This window comes from Drosophila takahashii, chromosome 3R (assembly GCF_030179915.1).
Source record: "Drosophila takahashii strain IR98-3 E-12201 chromosome 3R, DtakHiC1v2, whole genome shotgun sequence".
Taxonomy (NCBI): Eukaryota; Metazoa; Arthropoda; class Insecta; order Diptera; family Drosophilidae; genus Drosophila; species Drosophila takahashii.
In genome coordinates, this window is record NC_091681.1 from 17,901,668 (window position 1) to 17,914,784 (window position 13,117).

The window sequence follows — 13,117 nt, forward strand, 5'->3', positions numbered from 1 at the left end:
CAGCAAACTGGGTTTTGGCTATATATTCAGTATGTGCCGTGTATTGGATTGCATTTTCCATACAGTACATTTCACTAATGCGTAAAACTACTTAGTTGCATACAAATTATAATAACGATGAATTGTAATTAAAGCATAATACATTTTAGGTGCATGATTTAAAATACAACGAATAAATATATTTACACCGAAATTCTTTTCTAATTTTTTCTTACAAATATATACACACACCATATAGATCTATATACATAGATATATAAATATATTAGTTGTATACATATTGAATTAGATTTTACAAGATTCGAAAGCCGAATATTTAATTATCGCTTACATTCAATTAATATGCAACTCACAAAGAGCGCCCACTGCTAATAATATAAAATTAAAAGATAATCGCCTGAGCGCCAAGTTGTAAATATAAAGGATCAACAAGTTACATAGAAATTATATCCGATTTTTTGAAGGGCCGGCAGCGTAATAATAACAAGCAAAATATAAACAGTTTGGTGGCCTACTTAAAAGATCTTATTGTTGAAGATTTATCTTAATAACACTTATCGTGCAAATGAGAATAAGAACATGCAAAATAATTTAAATAAAAATTTAACTATGACAAATCAACCAAGAAAAATGTGAATTATTTGCCGAGCATAAACGGACTCTAATTGACTGGGTAAAAATCACGGACATGTTAACACTAAAAATACAAATTAAATAAATAGCCGGCCGCTACACATTATCGATATCATCATCTTCGTGATCGTCGACCAGCGTGAATCCTTCCTCCTCAGGAACGCTGCTCCTGCTTCTGCTGCTGCTGGAATCGCTCACATTTAGACTATCCTTTTTCTCAGGAATGCTGGTCCTGCTTCTGCTGCTACTGGAATCGCTCACATCTAGACTGTCTTTTTTCTCTGGTGTCGTTGGAGCTTCTAGCGCTTCTACTAGCTCCTGGACCCCCGAAACGGCGGGTGGACGTTGAGTTTGCTGTGACTGTTGCAGCATTGTTGTTGTGACATTTAACAGCATCTTTAAATTGTCGCCGGATATGCAATCTTGGGCGGGTTCCCGGGCACCAATAGACTGCTGGGCCATCGGTGCGGCGACCGGGGTTGGATTGTTGTGGATAAGGGAAGCCCAGGCTTTGGGGCTGATGATGTATTTGAAAGTTAGCTTTATAATGTAGCCCACCAAAGCCACCAGAAGAAGAGGGGCCAAAAGATTGTAGGGGAATGACAATCCAGCTAAGGGGAAATATTGTTATCTATGTTTCAATTATAAGGGGTAGCTCTCAAGCGTTTCTGTTAATTTAAAAACATTTGAAAGCTACAATAAACATAAAAACTTACCGGACAGTTTGGTCATGGTTGCCGATACCTTTTCCAGCAACATTTCTAATTGCTTGATAAACAAGTCATTCATATACATAAAGAACACATGATCTGGCATGCAGATTGAAAGGTTGAGCTTGGAGGATTTTCTAAAATATTTCGGTCATTAGAGGTTTATCCATTTCACCTATTATATACTTACCTCAGCATCTCTATTTGCTTTTCCTGTGGCGAGGCGTTCATCACATAGCCCTTTAGTCGAGCAAACCAGGATGATTCCGCGTAGCTCTTTGGTTCCTGGTGATGTTTCATGACCTCCATCATAGCTTCGACATCTAGTTTCTAAATATAAACAAATAATGAGGACAATTTCCCTTGTTTACTTGTGAGATACCTACTCTGTTGCACTCTAAGTAAGTGTGAATATATCCGCACAGGAAAATACCTCCCAGAACAATTGAAATTGCCCGGAAACGGAAACGTTTGTGCACAATGCAACCAAGTATGATGGCTAGTGTTGCAAATAGGATGAATTGCACCTGGGGATGGGAAAAACAAGTAATTAGCGCAATGTCGGGTTTCCATAGAAGGCGCAACAGGTACCTCGGTTATTTTCGTCAGCGCTACGATGTCCTTGAATATATCCACCAATAAGGAGAAAACACCTTGACGGGCATAGGAGCATCCGGACATGCCCTCAAACAAGGGAGCCTCCTCCGCTGACTCCAATATCTTCGTGAGCAATATGTCCAGATCCCGGGCATCCTGCACCTTTTCCAGCTCCTCCAGTTGCGATGGCAGCAGCGAGAAGAGCAACGATCGCTTGTGGAGCGCCGATTCAGCATCGTACTATTTACACAAAAGTTACATCCATGACGTCATGTCTCCAAATATGGTCTAAACTAGCGATCTTACCTGCAAACGCTTGCGTTGGAACAGCAAATTGACGAACTTTCTGAAGTATGTGAGGGCCAGGGCATCTTCTACGGCTGCCGGAGACCGCTCCGGGATAGCAGGACACTGGCAGGATCCATCCGGATGATTGAAATCCTGAACCAAGTCAGCCCAGGCGGGATGCGGATCCACCCAGTACTCATCGCTGCCGCTCTGGCAGCACACGCTGTGGAATACCAGCAGGAAGCAACTGACCGCTGCCTGCGTCCTCATTGTCCTGGGTCCTTTTGCGGGTGACTTTAAGTAAATATCGCCGCTGTTGTTTAATGTAATTGAGTTGCGGAATGGCGCGGTAACAAAGCGGTAAGTGCAAATTGACAGGGTGGCCAAGTCCAAGTGGCGATAGTGCTGCGAGGCTAATTCACCGATTTCCCGTTAGATTTAGCTAGCTAAAAAAAGTGTTAAAAATTAATTAATTAAATAAGAAAAGCTGGAGATTCGACTATTTGTTAATTCTGTAACTCCCTAGTATTGTTTAAAATAAAAATTAATCAAATTTAATAGTTAATCAAATGGATAGAATTTTTAATTGAATTCTTTAAGCTTTTTTATAGCTAAACAGTTTGCTCGAGCAGCTTTTGGCGATCTGGCAACACTGCTCGTTGAGAATAACTGTTTAGCCAGGTCAGCGCATTGAAAATTGCATGTGCCTTAAAACCGGATAAAAGCCACGAGAAAAATGGTTAGGTCAGCACCGGTGGTTGCAGTCGTTGCGCTTTTCCTGCTGGTCGCGTCGCAGGGCGTGGATGCCGACAAGAAGCAGAGCAAGAAGTACAGCAAAGAGGCAAACGACCCGCATTTCCAGCAAGTGAAGGAGGAGAAGTATGACCCGGATTTCAGAACTATCCAGCGGCCCTTTCGCATGGCCAAATTAAATCTGGTGTGGGCCAAGGCTCAGAATGTAAGTGCGGATATATTCATCTCAAAACCATGTATAATAATATCCCTGTTACAGCGCCTAACAGAACCCAAGCTCAAGTCGCTCTACATGGAGCTGAAGATCCACGACAAGGAGGAGATAGCCTGGAAGCAGCTCAATTCGCAGCACAAGGACAAGGATGGCCTCAAGGACGACGAGCTGCGACGCAAGCTGATTGGCATTATGAGCAGCTACGATCTGCTGGAGCACTTTGACGACACCCAGGACTCGGACAAGCTAAAGCCCTATAAGGTATGTAAATTCCCAATCCTTAAGAGCAATAAGTTCTACATATTCTGGCTGCCTTTCAGAAATTCCACGACGCCAATGATCGTTATAAAAACAAGAGCCTTTTCAAGGACAAGAAACTCGTCCGGCTGTGGGAAAAGGCAGAGCTTTCCGGCTTTACTGCTGAGGAATTGAAATCCCTGAAGCAGGAGTTTGATCATCACCAGGATAAAGTCGATGTCTACTACAGCTTGCTGGAAAATATTGGCACCGTGGATACCGACAAGCATGAGAGTGAGAGAGTGTCAAATAAATAATGAAAATCATGTTATATTTTATATGTTTTCCCTTAAGATGCCATAAATACTGAAGATCTGGACAACTACAATCTGATCTCGAATGATGCCAACGAAAATGAGATAAAAACACACGCACAAAATGTTAAGAGTTTCGAAAACGATCTCAACACCCTTCGAGGCCATCATGCCGGAATCAAGGATCATTACGACAGACTGGAACGCCTGGTATCCTCCGGCCCGCACAGTCAGGACTTTGTCGAGCCCAAAGTTCAGGGTCTGTGGCGCGTGGCTCAGTCTAGCAATTTTACGGAAAAGGAACTGGAGTCCATAAAGACCGAATTGCATCACTTCGAGAGCCGACTATTAAAGCTGCGTCACCTGCATGCCGAGCATGCTTTACATAAGGAGAAATACAAGGTATAAGTGTGTGAAATTCTGTAACAGTTCATGGGCTAACTATTTTAATGAAACTTGCAGGGCGAAAAACACAAGGACAAGAGCAACCGCTTTGAGGACATGGAGGATCAGCTTAAAAAGCAGACTCGCAAGGTGGAGAAGCTACAGGAGAACATTGAAAAAACCATCTTCAAGCACACAGAACTTTAAAAATTGAAGCAATCACTGAACGTGCCAAGCGAATAAATTAGATTTAGTTGCAACTGTTTGTGTAAGGCACAAAAACATTCAAGCTGCTATTCAGCATATCATATGTATAGTTTTGATACCAAATATCATTTGAATGAAAATAAAATCTCATGAAGTTTAGATTTTTCGCAGAATGTTAATTTTCTAATTATTAAATTTTTTTTCATTTATTTTGAGCTAATCTTTTTAAGCATACACAAATTTATAAATTAGATAATTTTTAAATTTAATTTAGTATTTAAAAAAGATTTTAATAAATTTTACCGGTTTTTAGTAGTAAGGTGAAAAGTTAACCGTTAAATACCAGTGATGTTTTCAGTATGACCATACTAGAGCTGGCCTGAAACGCGTACCTTTCTCCACCCAGTAGGACCGCACCTAGTATGACCGCCCGCCAGTCGCATTCTTGTTGTTGTCTGTTTCGTGGGCCAAAAAAAAAATAATAAAAGATTTACTTAGCGAAAAGTATTCAATATATATGTGCAGCGGCCAGTGCAAGTGCTAAATGGGTACATAGTGCATATGTACACACAGCGACATGGGCATGGTGGAGGCGACGACGTCCGAGCTGCGCCTGGAGGCCCCCAATTCGTACACGTACCTCCTGGCGACCCTCAGCCTGACGCTCACTTTCATCGTGATGCTGGGGGCTTGTCTGTGCTGCAAGAAGCGCATCCCCAAGTGAGTTCCTGCTCCTGGTCGTTCTAAGGATCTGAAGCGCCTTTCCCAGGCATCCCGTCTGGCGGCGGGAACAGGGCGGTGCTGGCCAACGAGAGAGAGAGTGAAAGTGGGTCTCTTTCTCCGCCGCTACGCCGCCCAGTTCCAGTTGGATGCACCCATGTCACTAATCGCACTCTCTAAACTCTCTAAACCCCCCCAGAAATGACTTGATGGGCCTGGAGGGCATGGTCAAGCTGAAGAATCCCGACGAGGTAATCGTGGTCACCAATCTGGTGGGAAACAGCGAGTCCCAGGCGGAGCTGAATGCCTCCACGGTCTCCAATGCAGACTCGGAAAAGCGGTGGGTATTCATTACTCCATTCCTCTGTTTAAAACATAACTTAACTTTGAATCCTTCTCAGATCAAGCACCGCCGCCCATCGCAGTTTGCCCGACATTCCCGTGGCCGAGAGCAATGATAATGGGTCCGAACTATACGAAACCGTGGCGGACAAGCAGCTGGTCGATGCTCGCAATGCCCGCAGCCAAAGTCGTAAGTGGTACTCCAACTCGTAGGAATCATTTAATACATCTCCTGCTTCCAACAGCCCAGCCCAGCATGAAGAAACAGACGAGCGTATCGCAGCACAGCTCCATTAGCCAGGCGGATGATGTCAGCTCGCCGTATTCGCGTGTCAAAGGTCTGCCGCACGACTACGCCAAGGTGCGGGGAACCGAGCATCCCTATGCCCAGCTGAATGCCCCGTCCACGTCGCATGCGGCCAACCATGGATCTGCGGCAGCTGCTGCGGCGGCGGCAGTGGTGGCCGGATCCTCCAGCGACGGCATTGATCCCATGCATCGCAGCTCGCAGCATAGCGAGGGCTCAAGGGAGCACAATGATTCGGCGCCGGCACAGGCTGAGATACCCGCCGCCTCCGCGATCGCAGGCATGATTTCGGCTAGCCAAGATCTTCCCTACATGACGCCGCCCATTGCCAACCAGCATTTCAGCGGCGACTCGCAGGACTCATCGAGTAAGTTTGTGGCACGCGAGGTGATGTCATATAGCTAAGTACTTTATTCCACAGAGGGATACACGAGCATTAGTGTAAGGGAACCGCTGGCCAACATTCTGGCGCAGCAACCACAGGGGAAACCGACGAATAGGAACCCCAATTTATCGCGGGATGTGAACGACTCGCACTACGCCACCGTATCGGACGATTCTGGTGAGTCAGGGGAGAAATAACACAATTCCTTTGGGTAATTTTAAATTGGTTTTAATTATCTTGGGATTTTTTATTTCATTTATATGCATGTATAGTAAAACAAATTCAAGATTGTGTTTCCATTTGTCATCAAACACTTTAATTGTATAATATTTTACAATTTCAAATTTGTTCTAATCATCTTGGGAATAATTATTTCATTTATTTGTATGTATAAATTCAAGATTGTGTTTCCATTTGTCATCAAACACTTTAATTGTACAATATTTTACGATAAGAAACCGAAACATATGTTTTATATTTTCAATGCATAAATATTTATGTTGATCGATTGATAACAATAATTAGATTATATTTAGAGCCCTGCATGAATGGATTCAATGAATTATTTTGAATTTTTTGTTTTATATGAATAAATTAATTAGAATTTTGAGTTTAATAGAATTGAATGAATTTGAATTTTGAGTTTTATAGAATTAAATGAATGAATGGCATGAATTCCGAAATAATTCAAACGACAATTTCTTTTGAAGAAGAAAGGGCTATAATTTTGTGATTAAATCTGCATGAATTTTATTTTTTAAGCAGTTAAAATTGATTTGTTAAAAATGTTCCACTTTTTGTTCTCAAGAAAAAGCACACAAAAAATCTGACAAATTCAAAAAATTCATAAAAATTATTTATTCATTCATTCAATTCGAAATGAATTAGAAAATTTAATTTATTTCACATAGAATTGAATTAAACAAATCAGAAATTTCATGGCATACAAAAACAAAATTGAATGATTCACGCAGGGCTCTAATTATATTCAAAGTTTACATTTTTAATAAAATATTGTTAACATATTCCAGATGAAACGTATGCGGCCATTGAAGATCCCAATAATCGGCACCAGGCCAATGCCGCGGATATTTACACGAGCGGATCGGAGACCTACGCACAAATCCAGCCCATGCAGGCAAATCCCATAGTAGTGGCCGTTGAAATCAATAACAGCAGCAGTCTTTCGACTGCTAGTACGTCCTCTGTCATGGTTGGTGGCGGGAACAGCATACATAGGCCAACGAGCAGCAGTGGTGCTGATCATGGCATGCCTGTTCCGCCGCCGGTGGACAGCTTGCGAGCCCAGATGCACTCGCGCCAGGCTTCGTCCTCGTCGAACAACAGCACATCTGTCTGCAATCTGGGCTCCCCGAAGCCAGAGAAGCGCCAGGCGAACTCGCCACTGCCACCGACGCCCAAGGCAAGTGTGGGTCAGTCGCACCATCTGCACGCCGGCAGCATTAGTAACCTGGCCTCTGGGCGAAACTCTGTCATATCGGTGATCGAAGCGAGTGGCGAGGGTCATGAGGCGGAATCTGGAGAGGCATCGCCGCAGCGCAAGCACAGCAAGAGTCTCAGTCCCTCCAAGGAAGGCGAGAGCAACAAGAACATTGAGGGCATGTACGCTAAGGTGAGAGGAACTCCTCTTGGAATCCAAAACCAAAACTAATCCATTTCGAATCCTTGCAGGTCATGAAAAAGCACAAATTCTCGCGCAACTCTCCGTCCTCGCAGAACAGCTCGCCCATTCTGGCCAGAAAGCAGCAGCAGCAGGACGCCTTGGGTGTCAGTCCGCTGGACAGTGCGGCTGCCTTATTAGTGGATGCCCAGAAGGGCGGTCGTGGACGAAGCAATAGCTATTCGGCCAAGAATCATGGCTACGAAACGATTCCAGCCGATGGCCAGGTGATGCACGAGAACCGAAAGTCGGATTGCTATGCAGCCAACATGTTGCAAAAGGAACGACAGCAGGAAGGAGGAGGTAAGTCAACAGTCCCTCTCAGCCCCTATTTAACCATCCCTGCTCAATGATTTCTGGGTATTTTACCCCGGCTTTGTCGTTGATCCCTGCCTAATGCCTAATCTACCTGTCTATCTATCTGTCTCTCCTTGTCTCTCCTCCAAAAAATGCCTTCCCAAATATTAGTTGCTATGCCAAAATGAGAAATTTCCGTGTTTGTTCAACTCAAACAGCGAAAATTTCATGAGTTTTTCTTTGGAAGTTGCAGCCGTGGTTAGTATATCGTCTGCAGTGAAGATCCATTAATTCTTTTTCATGAATCCAAGTAAATAAGCTGCTTCAAGGCTGTTGACTAATGAACTTTTATTTCCGCCATTTCAGCGATTGCCCAGCCCGTCACGATAGCAACAGCAATTGCGATCAGCGCCAGCACAAAGCACTACGAGACTATTCTTAACCAGCCACAGCCGCCGCCTCCGCCGACGCCTCCGTCCAACAGCAACAACGATCCAGGCTACGAGCAACTGCAACTGCACCCCGTTCCGGCAGCCGAGGATGAGGCCAAGAAATCGGACTACGATCCCAACTACGAGGTGCTCAAGAGTCGCGCCCACTCGGACGACGGCTATGCCAAGGTGCTGGAGAAGAAGCGCCCGCCCGCCACCGCTGATGCCTCCGGCTACAGCACAATTCCCGGGGCGGATGCCAACCACAACTATGCCAGCATCCTGGAGACGAAGGCCGCCGCTGCGGAGACGGATCACTATGCGCGGATAGCGGAAAACGCGGTGGCGGGAACACCGGGCAGCCTCACATCTCCCAGTTCCACATCCACTAGCGTATCGCTAAACTCCTCGACGGTGGCCACCAGCACGCCGCTGTCCTCGCAATACGAATCGCTGACGGGAACGGGCAGTGAAACGGATCCCAACTACGAGTCGGTTTGCTATTTGACCACGGCGGCCAATACAGCGACGACAGCAACAACGACGACGACGAGCAGTGCGATGGAGCCGGGCTACGAGCCGCTGCAGGCTGATCAGGATTCGGACACGCAGGCGAGCAGTCCGCTGAGTGGGGCAGCCTCCACGCCAAGCGAGCAGTTGCTGGTGGACGACTACTTTCACGTGTAGTGAGCTGGATCTCCCCCCTCATCAGTTTTTGCTAAGCAATTTTTCACGCACATATCATCATCCATTCACGCTTACATCGTAGTTAGGAAGGGCGCTCGCCAAGCGACAGTCTTAGATTGCATTGCAGTGGGTTCAGTGACCCACAATCCCATCCCATAATGGCACAGCTTCATATCGGTTTGCCCCTTTAGAATATAGCGTAGCTTTAGGTTGACAAACTATTGTGTACAAACTATTTGTATGACCGGCTCGGCTCGGCTGGGTAATCGCTCCAAGTATCTACTCCATTATTATTATTCTATCTCAGTACCAGTGCGTCCTATTTTAGGTAAATTGAATGCAGGGGTCTCACTTGACGCGCCACTAGTTTAAATTGATATTTAGATGGCGGGCAGGATGACTTACCTTCTATACATATATATGTATATTATATATATTTTTATATGTTTTGGCGTTTTTGCTGCTTTTTACTTTACTGAGGTCCGGTATAGGCGTAGTATATACACGTATTTACACACACAATACCCACGAGAAGGCAAGCCAAGTATTTGTATTTGATAAATGTTAATGGAACACTTCCAAGTATTCAACCATCAAGAAACTAAGATAAAAAGTTCAATAAATTATTGATGACACAACGCGGTTGCTATTTTCGATATCTGTAGGTATACAATTATGTTTATTTATATTGCATATGTATGGAGATGTATATCTGCTTACGGGTTGCAACAAGGCGGATCAATATGTTTTGATAAGAGGGTTTTCACCAGGACAGACTCTAAATCAATTCTAAATCACAAATAATTATCTTCAAGGCTAAACAACGTGAGAACAAAGAACTAATTAGTTGTTCAATGAACTTTCTTTGTTTTCGGCAAACGAATCTTATCCTCAGCGGATCTACATTTGATAAGGTTTCGAGTCTGTCCCGGTGGAGCACCCTTTTCAGAGTTGTACTAATTATAGATCGGTTGCAGAAGTCTTATACTCTGGTTTTACATTGTTTTAACTATGGTTTTAACTAATTTCATATAACTTTAACTAGAACAGAGACGTTTTAAAAATACTAACATAGAAGGGGTAACGGGAATACACTTGCAACCACATCGAGCACATATAATGGAGATTATCTGATTGGGTAAATGCCTGCTGGCAGTCCATCGCGACCCATAAGCCGCGTCACCCAGACGTAGATGAGGCCGCACACCACGAACTGCAGGAATATAAACTGGTAGTCGAAGATCAAGCTACACCTGTGAAATGTTAACAATGAAACGCGCCCGACAAGCGCCGACCAAGCAGCCGCTTCCACGTCTCATTCGTTGTTGTCGTCAGCCATCGGGATAACAGCAGCGGGCGCCGCCGCCAGTGCCGCCGGAAGATTGGGTTGCACCGGCTGCACCGGAACAGCCATTCCCATGGGTTCCCGATTGAGCAGCGCTATGTTGCTGGCCTTCATCCGGGCTACGGAGGAGGAGGAGGCCAGTCCAGAGCCGTTGCCCATAGCTGATAGACACGGTGACATACAAGGAGTTGTGCATGATGAATTGCTGATTTCACACTGGTCAAGTAGGCGGAGAAGCTCGTTGGTGTCGGGTCCGCCGTTGGTTTTCTGCTGCGGCTCATCCTTGGAGAGCAGCGCCAAAGCGGTGGTGAGGTCCCACATCTGGATGGCGCCGTTGCAGTGACCGGTGAGTATGAAACGTGAGCCCATGCGCGACGATACCTCGCACTCGTGCACACAGAAGGCCGAAATGGTGGAGCTGTCCACGGATCGGATGACGCACACGCGATCCCCGTTGGAGGCCAGGCGCACATACAGCTGATCCGTCTCCGGAACCACTTTCTGCACGAATATCATGTCGTCGTAATCGCCGTAGGGCCCAAAATCATTGCCAGCCGCATAGCTGTAGCTCGTGTCGGTGGCCTCCAGCGAGACGATCTTAAAGGAGGCCTCCGGCGTGGAGCCCGGCTGCGTGGAGAGCATTCCCCGGAAGCGAGTCAGACTCCAGGTGCGCACGTGATGGTACTCGCTGCACACGGAGACAAGGTACTTCTCCGACAGCATCACCTTCGTCACGGGACTCTGGTGGACAAAGAAGGTCTCGAAGAGATGTGGCCCGTGGCCAGCTGTCTCCGGATGCTGTACGATGATCCGCACGGCGCCCGACTTGGTGCCGTAGGCAATCTCGATCCAATTGCCACTGATGCTGGAGGTTTTTGGTGTTAAGTACACCGAAATGGCCGTGATTGGATCCAAAGTGACATCCTTGTAGAGCTCGGTGACCAGCAGATCGTTGTCCTTCATCCGCAGCGGGAACTTCTGCATGTCTATGTAGTAGATGGACCCATTGTTGCAGCCCAGCAGAAGGAACGAGCCGGCCGAGTCGAAGGAGAGCACGGGCACCAGATCCTGGATCTGCCAGTGCTGCGTCATCGCGTGCCAAACGCCGATCTTGCCGGACGAGGACAGGGCCACCAGCTGGCTGCCGATGAAGAACAGGTACTCCACCCGCACATTCAGATTAAAGGTGCCCACATCCGTTTTCTGGCCTCCCTCCTGGATGCTCCACAAGCGGATTTGACTGCCGTAAGAGATGGCTACCATCTTGCTGGGCACCGGTTCCGCCGCCGAGGTGTTCACCTTCGAGTTAATGGCGATCCTTTCGATGGTCGCCTCAATATGCGGCGATGTGAAGACCTGCTGCCACCCATTTGAGTCCTTGACGCGGTAGCAGGTCACAAAGTGAGCGTAGGCCACTGCTATCCAGTTCTGGTGCGCCTTGATGATCTGCACCCGCATCGGATCCACCCAGTTGGAGTTCTGAGTGGGGCTAAAGACCAGGCCCACTTCATTGCGAAACGCCTTGTTCAGATCCGCCGAGGAGTTGCGCGAGTGCCGCATAAAGTCCATCGATGGTTGGCGTGAGTGCAGCATGGGAGCTGGCGGATTGGGTCCACCGCTGCTTCCTGTGCGACCCAATCGCAGATCCCACGAAGAGTTCCGCGAGTGTGAGGAGCGCGAGGGCTCGGGGACGCGCACCATGGAGCCGGGACGGGCTGACGAGCTGGAGGGCAGCGGCTCATCAACCACAGCGGCGGCGGCAGCTGGCAAGGCTTCATTTGAGGGCATGGGCGGGGCAGCCAGGAAGCCGTAGAAGAGCACATCGCCGCAGGACGAGTGATTGAGGTCCTCGCAGAGCGCCAGGCGCTTGGTCAGCGGCGTAACGCCATAGTACTCGGCCTCGTGCCGCAGGGCGCGTATCTCGCAGTTCTTGATGTCGATGTCCTTGGTCCTCAGGTAGTTGAGGATGATCGAAAAGAGCGTGGGATCGCGGTCAATGAAGATGGCATTGTGCTCGTCCCGCAGGCTAGAGATGCGTCCGCTTAGGAGGGCCGTGAAGAAGGTGTCCGGGATCCACGTAAGCGTTTGCCGCGACGTGGAAAAGCTACGGAAGGTGAGATGGAGATTGCATGCGTCATCAGTTGGCCCAGTTGGGGTGCTTAGCTTAGCTTTGTTCTTACCGCTGACCACCCACATTCAGGTTGACCAGGTCGCTGCTGGTCGAGTGCGTGAAGTAGGACATGGCAATCCGATGATCCGATGACCCGTATCCGCGTGCCGCCGCAGCAGCGGACGGACTGGTTGTGCGCTGCTCCAAATGCGCCTCTATTTGTGTGGCTTCCGTGCTCCCAGCGCTCCGGCGAGCGACTGATACGGCGGACGCAGTGGAGGCAGCCGCACCAGCGAAGCAGATAACCCGCGATTTCGGTACCCAGCCCACTTGACGCGCTGCGGGGTGCAATTTATTCGTTTAACTCTCGGCGCTGCCTATTTATTTACTTGTTATTTGTTGCACTGCACTGTGGAAGTGGAAACTAGGGATGGGCACGTCGATCGTGACTGTGACCTGGTCGTGATCAGGTGCA

The 13,117-nt window shown here is 47.3% G+C and overlaps 4 protein-coding genes across 4 annotated transcripts; 2 read left to right on the forward strand and 2 right to left on the reverse strand.

Moving 5' to 3' along the window:
• Positions 1–7: 7 nt before the first annotated feature.
• LOC108062813 (uncharacterized) lies at positions 8–2,614 on the reverse strand. Its single transcript, XM_017149645.3, has 6 exons — positions 2,247–2,614; positions 1,935–2,180; positions 1,730–1,870; positions 1,534–1,673; positions 1,350–1,480; positions 8–1,244 (listed from the first exon to the last, which is right to left on the reverse strand). The coding sequence occupies exons 1-6, from the start codon at positions 2,496–2,498 to the stop codon at positions 730–732; spliced, it is 1,425 nt and encodes a 474-aa protein (XP_017005134.2). The 5' UTR covers positions 2,499–2,614; the 3' UTR covers positions 8–729.
• A 262-nt stretch (positions 2,615–2,876) lies between these two features.
• LOC108062724 (alpha-2-macroglobulin receptor-associated protein) lies at positions 2,877–4,496 on the forward strand. The gene is made up of 5 exons (XM_017149507.3): positions 2,877–3,186; positions 3,241–3,456; positions 3,516–3,726; positions 3,787–4,148; positions 4,209–4,496. Exons 1-5 carry the CDS (start codon positions 2,965–2,967, stop codon positions 4,335–4,337), a joined length of 1,140 nt encoding a protein of 379 aa, XP_017004996.2. The 5' UTR covers positions 2,877–2,964; the 3' UTR covers positions 4,338–4,496.
• A 272-nt stretch (positions 4,497–4,768) lies between these two features.
• Positions 4,769–9,825, forward strand: LOC108062773 (serine-rich adhesin for platelets). Its single transcript, XM_017149577.3, has 8 exons — positions 4,769–5,057; positions 5,257–5,397; positions 5,459–5,589; positions 5,645–6,073; positions 6,128–6,268; positions 7,123–7,724; positions 7,784–8,075; positions 8,436–9,825. The coding sequence occupies exons 1-8, from the start codon at positions 4,915–4,917 to the stop codon at positions 9,185–9,187; spliced, it is 2,631 nt and encodes an 876-aa protein (XP_017005066.2). The 5' UTR covers positions 4,769–4,914; the 3' UTR covers positions 9,188–9,825.
• Positions 9,826–9,830: 5 nt separating this feature from the next.
• LOC108062774 (BTB/POZ domain-containing protein KCTD3) lies at positions 9,831–13,065 on the reverse strand. The gene is made up of 2 exons (XM_017149578.3): positions 12,713–13,065; positions 9,831–12,636 (listed from the first exon to the last, which is right to left on the reverse strand). Exons 1-2 carry the CDS (start codon positions 12,772–12,774, stop codon positions 10,503–10,505), a joined length of 2,196 nt encoding a protein of 731 aa, XP_017005067.2. The 5' UTR covers positions 12,775–13,065; the 3' UTR covers positions 9,831–10,502.
• Between the last annotated feature and the right edge of the window lie 52 nt (positions 13,066–13,117).